The sequence below is a fragment of the Schistocerca nitens genome, chromosome 1 (assembly GCF_023898315.1).
Source record: "Schistocerca nitens isolate TAMUIC-IGC-003100 chromosome 1, iqSchNite1.1, whole genome shotgun sequence".
NCBI lineage: Eukaryota > Metazoa > Arthropoda > Insecta > Orthoptera > Acrididae > Schistocerca > Schistocerca nitens.
Genome location: NC_064614.1, coordinates 769,672,618 through 769,684,846, shown reverse-complemented (window position 1 = coordinate 769,684,846; position 12,229 = coordinate 769,672,618). Strand labels below are relative to the sequence as shown.

General features: G+C 35.0%; 1 protein-coding gene across 14 annotated transcripts in view; it reads left to right on the top strand.

Moving 5' to 3' along the window:
- Positions 1 to 10,133, top strand: part of LOC126261336 (calcium/calmodulin-dependent protein kinase type II alpha chain) — a 1,016,317-nt gene extending 1,006,184 nt beyond the window's left edge. For all 14 annotated transcript variants that reach the window (XM_049958533.1, XM_049958541.1, XM_049958530.1 and 11 more), the window contains one exon: positions 4,168 to 10,133. In XM_049958533.1, the coding sequence (XP_049814490.1) occupies positions 4,168 to 4,300 (133 nt within the window). In that variant the 3' untranslated portion in view covers positions 4,301 to 10,133. The remainder of the gene's footprint in view (positions 1 to 4,167) is intronic.
- The last annotated feature ends 2,096 nt before the right edge of the window (positions 10,134 to 12,229 follow it).

The window sequence follows — 12,229 nt, the reverse complement described above, 5'->3', positions numbered from 1 at the left end:
CTGCAGTTATAAAACAAAAATGGAACCGTGCAAAATCATTTTATTTTTTGTTGGCTCACTTTATACACAGGCGCGCCTGCTCGTGGGTTATCCATCTCTAAACATCAATTTCTTGTTTTGCAAATCCATTCTATTTCTGACATCCACATTTATTTCAAGATTCTGGAAAACCAAAACACAACTGCTACCATAGTTAACAGGTGAGTCATCCTTATATGCCATGTCATGTGCCTTCCAGTTTGTGGGTTGGTCTGACCACATGTAGCAAATTGCAATTAGTATCAGTTTAAAATTATACAACTCTCAGCTATTGTGAATTTGTAATTAGACTTCCTTAGCTGCTTCAAGCTAGAGTGCCACATCAGCTGGATGCTGCAGTTTCATATGATAACATAGTCCCACATAAGACACATTGAGTTGAATGTCGAAGACAGATAAGTCCCAAGTTCTAAATATTGTAATTTCTCCGAAACTTCTTGTCAGATTTTGAAAAGTCTAATGTGGTTTAATTTATGTCTTTGAAATTTTAGATACTGGCAGCATAAATTACTATAGTTCCATTTGAAAAAGCAAGTTTGGTACCAATATCTCTGTAATTAATATAGCTATGATAGGAGACTATAATACATCACTTAATGAAGATTTTCTTATGTTCAACAATATCTTAAATCGTTCTTGAAACAGCTGAAGCGAGTAGGTTGGATGACTCAACCTACATAATGATTTTTATAAGTAATTTTATTAATGTTATTGAGGTGCAAGTGATTATAAGTTACAGTAAATAAAATTTGGCATGAATGGTGAATATACTGTGCTTTTAACTTAACATGTTTGACATGGCAAACGTAGAGAATAAATATTTTCTTAATTCATAAAATCAGTAGACAAATCTGGTCAAAATGTTCTCAGAAGGTGTCAGAAAACACACTGATATGTAAGAACAACAACAACTTGCTAATCTTTCAGACAAAGACTTGCTTCAGAGCTAATAAATGAGAGTGAGTCAGTAAGTAATAAGAGTTCTCACAGGTGTATAAATGTTCCACATGAAATATGTTCCATGCCTAACTAGCAGAGACATTCAAAGCTTTCAAATTCCAACATTAATTAACTGTATCTGTGCCACTGCACTTCTAAATACCTTCAAGAGGGAGGCATTTATGGATATGTTGTTGGCAATTAAGTGGAGAGTGGGTAGTAAGATTTTTGCATTTAAATAAAAACTCCCCGGCTGCAATTAACTGCAAAGTAGTGAAACTTGGTGGAGCAACTGTAATGTCATGAAAATAAGTGAGGTTTTGATGCTTAGACTTCCATAAATGCAGAACAGATATGTGAGACAAGTAAAGAACAGGGCAGCTAGGCACATCCACTTTGTATGACAATGTGTGACTGCACAAAATTCAATGTTTCCAGTGGCAATGTTGAGTACATTGTGCACAACATTGCCAGTGGCAATGTTATGTACATTGTACACAAAACATTGGTCTACCACAAGAAGTTTTCTTGCTGGGTACCACGGCAACTCAGAGACAAGATTAAATCTAAGTGAATTGGGGTTGTCTCTACAGCACTTCATGTGGTATCATGTAGTGGGTGCTCAGTTCCTGCTCTGTACCATTACACAGGACAAAACATGGGTACATCATGTGACGCCTGAGCTGCAGAAAGCGTCAGTGACATGGAATTCCCCACCCCACTTCCTCCCTCAATAAAGAGTTTCAGAACAATGGCATCTATGAAGAAAGTTATGGCAACAGTCTTAGTGTGTGCTGCTAGTTGACTTCGTCACCCAAGCAGAGAGTGTAGATAATGATAGTTATTGTGTCATGGCTGAATGGTTGCAGAAGATGATTCAGAGGAAATTATTGGGACTGCTTTCAAAAGGGTCATGTTGCTTGGCAATGCCCTACAACATAGGCCTTGATAACTCATGATCTGATCCAGCACTTCTAATGACTTTATCAGAATACCCTTCATGTAACCTGGATGTTGCAGCAGGAGATTGTCATCTTGTAGGACTATTAAAGAGGCTTGTGGCCAGTCACTGCATCAGAACAACATTCAGGAGCCTGTTGTTAAATGGCTCATAGGCCTGTACATTTATTCCTTTTATGCAGGTTTCAACAGATTTCTTTATTGGTGGAAAAAACGCTAGGACAGTAATGGTGACTGTAAAAAAGAAGTACATACCGGCAACTCTGTGTATCTCCTTGATTTCCTGAGAATATCTTTCATTACAGAGGACTTTTTACTTTAGTTTTTGAATTACACTCATATGGAGAGAAAGGGGAGGCGGAGATATTGAGGGGGGTGGGATAGGAAGACAGTTGTCTCTGGGTAGTGCAGAACATGAGGTGGGTAGAGGAACGACTAGCAGAAGAAGAAAATTATGAGAAACATTTCACGTGTGGAACATGTAAGTTTGTGTAGAGGGAGGGGACATAGCTGAGCTGCTGCAAAAATACTGAGGAAAGAGGGGAATATCCCAAGCAAGTGTTAAAGATATGTAAGATATGGGCTATCTAGGGTGGCATAGAAAAGAAACAGGAAAAGGTCTGCTTGTGTCTGTGTATGTGCAGATGGATATGTGTGTGTGTGCGAGTGTATACCTGTCCTTTTTTCCCCCAAGGTAAGTCTTTCCGCTCCCGGGATTGGAATGACTCCTTACCCTCTCCCTTAAGAACCCACATCCTTTTGTCTTTCCCTCTCCTTCCCTCTTTCCTGATGAAGCAACAGTTTATTGCGAAAGCTTGAATTTTGTGTGTATGTTTGTGTTTGTTTGTGTGTCTATCGACCTGCCAGCACTTTCGTTTGGTAAGTCACATCATCTTTGTTTTTAGATATATTTTTCCCACGTGGAATGTTTCCCTCTATTATATAGGTACATTACATATGTAGAATTGCGGACAGTTGGGAATGTGAGTCTCACGGGAAGCGTGCAAGGGATAAGTCCCTGCAGTCGCGTTATTCATCTGTGTCCTCGGTGGCTCAGATGGATAGAGCGTCTGCCATGTAAGCAGGAGATCCCGGGTTCGAATCTCGGTCGGGGCACACATTTTCAGCTGTCCACATCGAGGTATATCAACAACACCTGTCGGCAACTGAGGGTTTCAGTTAGTCACTATTTTAATGCATTCATTTGTACAAGTACAAGATATGAGCAAAACAGTTTACTCAATGGCCATTTGATATAATCTGTCTAATAGCCTGATCAGTCAGCATGAAGAGATGCTAGACTGAGGTTGTGTTTACCATATCTGTCTCACATAATAGATTTGAAACAATGTATGAACATTAAGTTCTGTTCCCACTTGCAATAAAGTACCAAAGAAACAAATTGTTGAAACTGGTGTATGGCAATCATGCTGTAACTTGAAGACTGTTTACAAGTATTATGAGCAGCTTAAAAGCAGAAATGAATTGGTAGAAGATGAGCAACATTTGTAATGTCCATTAACCTCAAAAGCAGAAGGAAATGTGCAAAAAGTGGAAAAAACTGTTTGCTGACACAGGCATATAACTGTCTGAGAGCTTACCAAAGAACATAGTATCTTGTGGTGAACAGAAGGAAAATTGTGTGTCAGTTTGCATGCAGGTAAAGGACATCTTCATACAGACCCAACTACTTTTCGAAAGCTATAACTGCAGATTTTTACAAGAGCATATTACAATATTTACACAATGTACGAAGAAAGAGACCAGAAAAATGGGCCAACAATTTCCTTCTTCATCACAATGGTGTGGCATGCCACACCTTGCTTTTGATTTGAGTTTTTGGGTATGGCAAAAGTGTTCTTAACTGTTCACATCCACCTTATTCACCAGATTTGGCACCATGTGACTTCTAGCTCTCCCCAAAAATTAAAACCATGCTTAAAAGAAAAATTTTGACACCATTCCTGACAAAGACAGGCCACAACAGGGTTGCTGAACACCCTTTCATCCTTCCAAAAGAAGTCTTTCAGAAATGCTTCCAGTCATGGATTCAATAATTGCTAGCCAGGGACAGTACTCTGAAGGGGATTAAATTAAATTTCATGTAAAATTATTAATTTGTTTCTAATAAAATTAGTACCATATTTTTATCACACCTTGTATACAATAACAGAAATGCCTCTTCTTAAAATGTAGTATCTAATGTGTTGCATACATTTGTAACGACAGGCAAGGACAAGCTCATACCCAGCAGTCTGAAGAAACACGTGTGTGGCATAAGAGAGATAACAAGTGGCAGAATGTTCACTTTCATCGGTCGTCTGTGGCTGGCCACTCAGCCTTCGGCTTTGCCCATAAATAAGAACTATGCACAAATGTGAGTTTGAAGCTGGTGGCACTCACTTGCACCATCCCCAGTAAATGTTGACTGTTGGTGGCTCCAGTGTTGGCTGCTTCTTGTTCTGTGGTGTTAGTCACCTCAGCATTCTGGTGCTTTGAGGAGTATGTCAGTGGCTGCAGATTGGTGATATATTATGGGTATTCTCAAAAGAAACCCCAAAGCCCATAGATTAACTTATTTTGCAACATGTTATGTATAATAAGTGAAGTGTACAGCTGCACAAGCACATGCAGGTTTAGCTGTTATTCTTAATTTACATATTTGTTAATTACAGATCTGAATATTGTAGATCTATTTAGTTTTTTAAGTGATTATAATATTTTGATGAGCCTCCTACTTGTTGTTAGGAACTGTATTTCCAATTGCAAAATGTTACTGTAGCACTCACATATTCATCGGTTATGTAATAAGCTGACCTGACAAGCATGAATGCAAGTTGCAGCTGCTATGAAAGATATTGTTGCCGATAGTTTCATTTCCTAAGATGAAATGAAACAGTACAAATAGGTCAGGTGCTGATATGCAAGGCACATATGTTGCAAGTAACTGGCTGCTAACATTTAATGGGCTGAGGTGCAAAGTGTGCAGTTGATGTACTCCATAGTAATGTTTTCTTTTTTCTACGACTTTAGTATGATGAGAATTTTCCAGTCGGAATCTCAGCTTTACTGGCGTATACATACTATAATTATATACCTTCATTGAAAGTAATTTTACATTGTCCTTGGCGAGGACATTCCATAAAGAGGCACCTGTGAGAGAGGATTCCTTTCATACCATTTAAATCTAAGCATTGTATCTTTTAAGTCTTGCAGTAATGCATTACAACAGAAATTGTTAACTAATAAAACTGAAAGTATTTTACAGACAACATCTGTATCAACTGCAACAGGAATGACACTGTATGGTTTTACATTTGCATGCAACATTTTTATAAGTGTTTACTGAAAATGCCAAACTTTTCTTCATGATAGCTGCATGTAATAACTTATTTCACATTCGAAAGATAAGCCATTAAAAATGAGATAGGTTTCTCAAGTAAGCAAATGCTTAGAGTGAAAATAATTTTTTATATCTGCATTGCCTCAAGTTTCCAGAAGACTTGAATCGTGGTTCATCGGCCAGATTCCATAATTTCATCATTAAAAACATAAACTAAACATTTTACCATTTCCTAAAAGAAAAATTGTCGTACAGTTAACCCTCTTGATTGTAATTTGGTACTGTAATTGAAACAAATATAGTAATAAACATGCTTCTAAATGTGATTGCTATTAAAGGAAATCTTTTTGGAATATTATTAAAATGGTATTGATAAGGTAAGAGTGTGCAACTGAGTTGTACGTAGCGATTAGGTGTTTGAGTACTTAGATCCTTCCCTTCTTTCCAATACCAGTCCTCAAGTTGCCTTATCCACTTACCCATCCCAGTTCACCCTAATCTCACAATACAAGATCAGTTCTATGAACTGACGAACTTAATCGTTTGGCCTAACTGTCATAATTATCTTTTTAATGATAATGTAATCTAGATTGACTCACATTATATGATAATAAAAAAAGAGTTTAAAGTTTTGCAAAACTCTTGGAAAATAAAAACTCCAGAAGCAGATAAAATTAAGACAAAAATCAAATGAGCAATTTCAATAGTTAGCATAATACAGGAAGTGGTGACTGAATCATGTGTACTGCTCCGCATGTAGTTGGTGTTACGTTTTAAAGTAGTTATAAGAAATGAAATGAAATGAAATACAGTTTTTCCCAATCATTTCCACAATCAGTTTAGGTACAATTCTATTGTGATAAGTGAAGGAATAATTGTGGTTTTAAAAACAAGGTATCATCTTATTCCATTTAATAACCAGTTTAAGCAAAAATACTCATTAATTTGGTTTTTTGTAATGACATTCACATTTTAAAGTTATTTGTTGAAATGCTTCTATTAATATCTGATAATTTTCATTCCTGTCTTTTCGCTAACACTGATAGAATTCTATACCCTTCTTTTGCGGCAGCCATGACTATCATTTATGATATCGATGCTATTAACTTCTGAAAGTTAGCCATTTTTATAGAAAATGGAAGTAATTTTATTGATTTCAAATTAAATAACTCATAAGCTTGCTTTTTGAAAGAAAGAAATAAGAGATTACTGCTTGTAATTTCTGCAAGGCATTTTGAAGCATTTTTATTGCCTTTGTTCACATACTTTCAATTTTTAAGAGTTTGTTGTAGATTGGGTTAATAACATCAGCTTTTTGTCTTAAAATATTTACTAAAAGTCTGAAATCGTCTGCTTATTTTATTCATATGTTGCATTATTTTATACTAGCGTGTCATTACAACATCATAAATTCTGTAGGGCAATATAACAGTTCCCATAAGAAGATAAGTAATATTTAACACTTTCATTTGCACTTTGATGTTAATATTAAATTAATGCCACCAAAAATGCTACATGCACATGTATAGATTTCTCTTTAATAATCTTGTAATAATTTCAAGTACAAGATCGTTTGCATTGCAGTATTCTTCCAGTATAGTATAACACTTATAGCCCAATATTTTGTATGTTTTTATTCACTATATATAATATTGGAACAAATAATTGGTTTCCATTTAAACTAATAAGGCTATGAATTTCTGCTGGTAACACCAAATGAACTTTTGACGGTATTTATCTCCTGTGTTTGTTTATGATCTTGTGCTGTTTGTTTGAAGCAGTGCACAAGATGCAGTTTCTTATAATGCTGTTATAGAAGATATCAGTAGCCTACAACCATGTCGGATATAGTTCTTTTTTATCTTACATCAAAGTTAACTGTTTGTGCAGTTTGCTTTGCTCTTACTTTTTCCCCTTCCTTTCACCTTAAGAGCATTCCCAAATGCTTGGAACCACTTTGGTTCCTTTTTATTTTCCTTTGCTCTTATTTTACATTTAATGTTATTTGGGTGTATTGAGCATTTAGAGATGAGGAGACCTCATAGCATTTCAAATAAAAATGTACTGTTGGTAAGAGTGCATGAGGAGTCGATTTTTATTTGTAATTAAGCAGATGTATTTTCTGAAGTTATACACAGAACTTTACTTTTTCATTTTAATTTAAAAGCATTTGAATGACAGTCATATTCAGTACAATCCTTCCTTATTTGTTTAAAATTTCTGTATTGATTACTATACTGCTCTCTTTCGATATAGATAAAGTAGACTAATTTTGTTTCTGTTATAATGTTTTGCATTTTGAAAAATCATTTGTTTGCCATGCCTTGCACATGTAACTGCTCGTGTATTAATTAATGTATGTTGTAATCGATTCCAAAGGGGAAAACTACAAATGAAAACGTCTTTAGCTATACTTGCACAGAAAATTCTTTGTGCACATTGTAATAAATACTGTTTTCAGTGTACACTGTCTTTAACATAATATTTCAAATCTCAAAAGCTACTAACTTCAGTGGTTTTTGTATTTTACTTTTGAAGTAAATATCTGTATGAAATCTCATATTGCTAATATTACTTTTATTTATTATTTCAATTTCTCAACATGAAGCACATTGTTATATTCACTATGCTCTCTGTCATTACAAATGCCAGTTAAAGGACACTATCTTCAATGTAATTACTGATTTTTGTTGTTATTATTATTGTTAACTTGTGATATTAATTTCAAAATGGGAAATTTTAATGGATGTATGGAGAATTCTAAAAAATTGTTGTAAAAAGTTAAATATACATCAAATTAAAAGACTATACAATTGAATTACACTGACTTTGACTGGTAGCTTTCTATGGCTCAGTCTATATCTACCACACAAAATATTATGTATTGAAGTTATCTAGTATGTGTGTGTAAATTGTTATAGTCAGTACAAATGTGTACAGTGTAAAATCTTTGCAAAATGGTATTTGCTCATCTAATTCTTTGTTATTGTTTTCCCTAATATGTAATGTTATTCATGTTACACAAATAATAAAATACATTTTCAGCAAACTTTTATACCATATCTGGAAAGGTGTCTATTACCCACTTGTATCAAGCAGTTCATCTTTCAACCTTGCGTTAATTTAAAAGTGTTAAAATTAAGATTGCATTTGACTGAGTGATTGATTGAAACTAGGGAAGTATGAAACAATCTCCATGACATTCATATTTCTGTGACACTTTAAATATTAATTGTATGGTGTAGTGAAGAATGATTTCCATTTGCTAAAAATGGTGTTTATACAAATGTTGTAATTTTAATCTTAAGTTTACTTTATTTTTTATTGTTTATTTATTTGTGGTGCCAACAATTCATTCAAAGTGTTGAACTTCGTAACTAAAACCATCATTTGCAACCAATCAGCAGACAGTGATGTGTTACCACTTAACAAAATTCGTAATTGGTAGGCGTACGGGAATCAGTATTAATTCTACATGTCAGTTGTATTTTGAAACTCATTAAAGCTTACTAGTGGACATTTTGAAAAAAATGCTACCTGTTGTATGAGAAAAGACTTAAAGGAATTGCTTAACCTTCGCTTTCTCACAGCTGAAATCTGAAATGCATCTCTCTCTCTTTCTCTCTCTCTCTCTCTCTCTCTCTCTCTCTCTCTCTCACACACACACACACACACACACACACACACACACAAACACACAGATATGCAGATATACGCACTTTTTCCTGATTCTTAGTCACAGAATAGTGTAACTCTTCTTTTTTTTAACTGTTCAACAGTGTAACATTATGTTTACATGCCTCTCTGCTGGTAACGCTATTTCTCTTGGGTCATTGTCTCAGAATTGAGTACCTTTTGTGTGTGTGTGTGTGTGTGTGTGTGTGTGTGTGTGTGTGTGTGTGTGTATTTTTCCAAAGTTCAGCATTGTAATATTATGTTTACATATTTCTCTGTTAGTAACACTACTTCTCTTTTCTCATACATTCCACCCAAGACTTTTTTAATATTGTATGAAAATATGTTGCTTAGTCAGAGGTAGACTTCTGCTGTCTCAGGTGAAGTTCCTGTTGTGACATACTCCGTACTCACTATGAAATTATTTTATGTAAACATTCTAAAACGACAAAAGTACTTGTCATAGACAGTTAATGTAACTAGAATTCTTCATAGTAATCCATGGAGCCATAGTGAAATAGCTGTTGTGAAAAATTTGATCTGTGATTGTCAAATGCAATCTTAAAGAAAGAAAGAAATCAAAATTTAGAATGTATCATATTAACAAAAATATTGAAAGAAAATTTATTTTACATGTTACTAATGTGTGGACTAAGACCATTAAAAGTTCATTGATAGTACTCCACACATTATATGGTATGTAGAAAATGCACAAAATATGTTCTTGGATAATACAGTTAAATATATCACACACATTGTCAGTCAATGTATATAAAAGATATCATATGTATTTGTTTATCTGTTATTGTTGAATGATTATTTTTATCTGGATGCAATTTTCTGCTAAATGATAACATTTGTAGTTTCAATATTATTAAGAAGAAATTAATATATAACTATTGTCCTCATTTGCTTTATATGAAAGTTATGAATGAAGTTGAAAGATAGATCTCATGATATTTGATACCAACAATGTTGACATTTTCTGTCTGTCTGTCTGTCTCTAGAAACAACATTTATCCCCTTTCACTATAACTTTCCTTACAGAAATAAAATAAAAAATGGAAATTATGAGTCTGGTAAGATTACCTGCCTTTAGAGGTAGTAGCTTCCTATTGTTCATGTTGAATCATGTAAGGAATTTTATAAAAATATGAATAAAAAATGATTTACCTCATATATGTGAAGATATTCAGTGAATAAAATCCTTATTATGTGAAACAGTAAATATTTGGAGACATTTACACAAAAAATTGTTGTACAGCAGATACTGTGACCAAAGTCACCAAATGTGGTAAAAATCATTGTTTTCTTTAACATATGATATGTACTTACCACCTATGTAAGCAGTGACTAGTTGTAAATACTTCCAGCTTTCAGAAGATTTCATTGTAAAACTATACCATATATTGTAACAAAGTATTCATTTAAGCTTCGATTGACTGCAGTTCCATAGGATGATTGGTGTCAGAAAATAAGGGGAAAATTGTGTCTGACCCACTCCCTATACCTTCTTCCTCCAGCCCCCTGCGTTCACATACATACATGACTGAACACATAAAGTATTTTTCTCTGTAACTTATAACGGTATAGAGGGTGAGAACTGTAGAGAAAGACAGAGATTGGAATACATCCAGCAAATAATTGAGAATGTAGGTTGTAAATGCTACTCTGAGATGAGAGGTTGACACGGGAGAGGAATTTGTGGAGGACCAATTCAAACCAATCAGAAGACTGAGACCCAAAAAAACTTGTAAAATAATAAGTGAAAGAAATACTTATTTGGAGAGCAAATGTAAGAATTGCTACTCTTTCAGTTAACATTTGAGCCTCTCTCTCTCTCTCTCTCTCTCTCTCTCTCTCTCTCTCTCTCTCTGTGTGTGTGTGTGTGTGTGTGTGTGTGTGTGTGCATGTGTGTGTGTGCGCATTCATGCATTCCTACTAGAAAAAGAGCAAGAACTTGGAAGTTAGTATTAATTGTGTGCGACACACACCAATCATCTACAGGTAAGTGGTTGCTTTTCCCTCACTTCACATTTGAACATAGTTTGTTTAGTTACCTTCCAGAGAGCTACAGCAACAAGTTACAGTGTTATAAACAGAACTTTTTTTAATAATTTAACTGATGTATTTAAACCAACTGTGCAAATCACTTTAAATCAGACTTCTAGAAATTTTAATTAGGGAGCTAGAAATGTTCAAAGTTTTAGTGGTGGATGCAACATGTTGTACATCCTTGGCTGTGTTCAGATGGATATTCTGGTGGTGGAATGCTCATTTAAATTAAGTGTTTGAACAACTGGCCATTTTTCTGAATGCACATTTCAAGTTGTAAAGTCGCTGGTGGTACAGAGCAACAAGCTTTCTCGATGCACTGTATGATCTAGCATATGGATAATGGAACATATCCTTGCACTGTTGTATACAAGGCAGGTTGTAATTCACAAAAATGTGTGATTGATCTGCCACAGATGTGGAATAAACATACCATACACATCCAATGAGTATATTCAGTGAATGCTCCCTTGACGCCAATAAAGCAGCCATGTTTTTTGCTGTGAGACATCCCAGTGAAAGAGCTCTGTCAGCCCTTACGATGCCATGACTGAACAACAGCTTTGAGGAACAAGTAGTTTGAGAAGACTTCCAAGAAATGAGGATATGGAAGTGTTTGTTTTAACTGAAATACACCTTGATTTGCTTGTCAACTTACAAGAAGTTGCTGCGCTTACTAGTATCAGTCTAGCAAGCATGCAGAAAAAGTGCATATTACCTGCCTAGTATAGGGCAGTTGTGGGCAGCTCAAAGCACTGCAGAGAATATCCCCCTGTTACCTAATGGGGCAGAAAACAGTGGCAGGTGGGTGGTAGGACTGAACGCAGCAGATAGCGCCACCTGCATAGCCAGACTGAATGACATATTTTTCGCCTGATTCAGGATGACAAGAGGCTTATACTATACACTCACAAAACAGAGATGCACACTCATCTGCTACTCTGCACTCTTTATCAATTAGTTTGACAGAAACTGTTTGCTAAAAACAATTGATTATTTCATTGCTTACACCCTTATGTCAGTTTCATGATAAGCTATATGTGTTCATACAGTTATTGCGGTATTTCAGAATCAAATAAACTGCAGCATGAAATCTGAATAGTTTGCAATGTAAAACAGTAGATGCTATGAGTTTTTTGTTTTAAACTGGGAGGGATTTTGTATCTACCTCAAATCTCGAGAAAATCGATTGTATATAGCACACTCATTTCTGCTCAC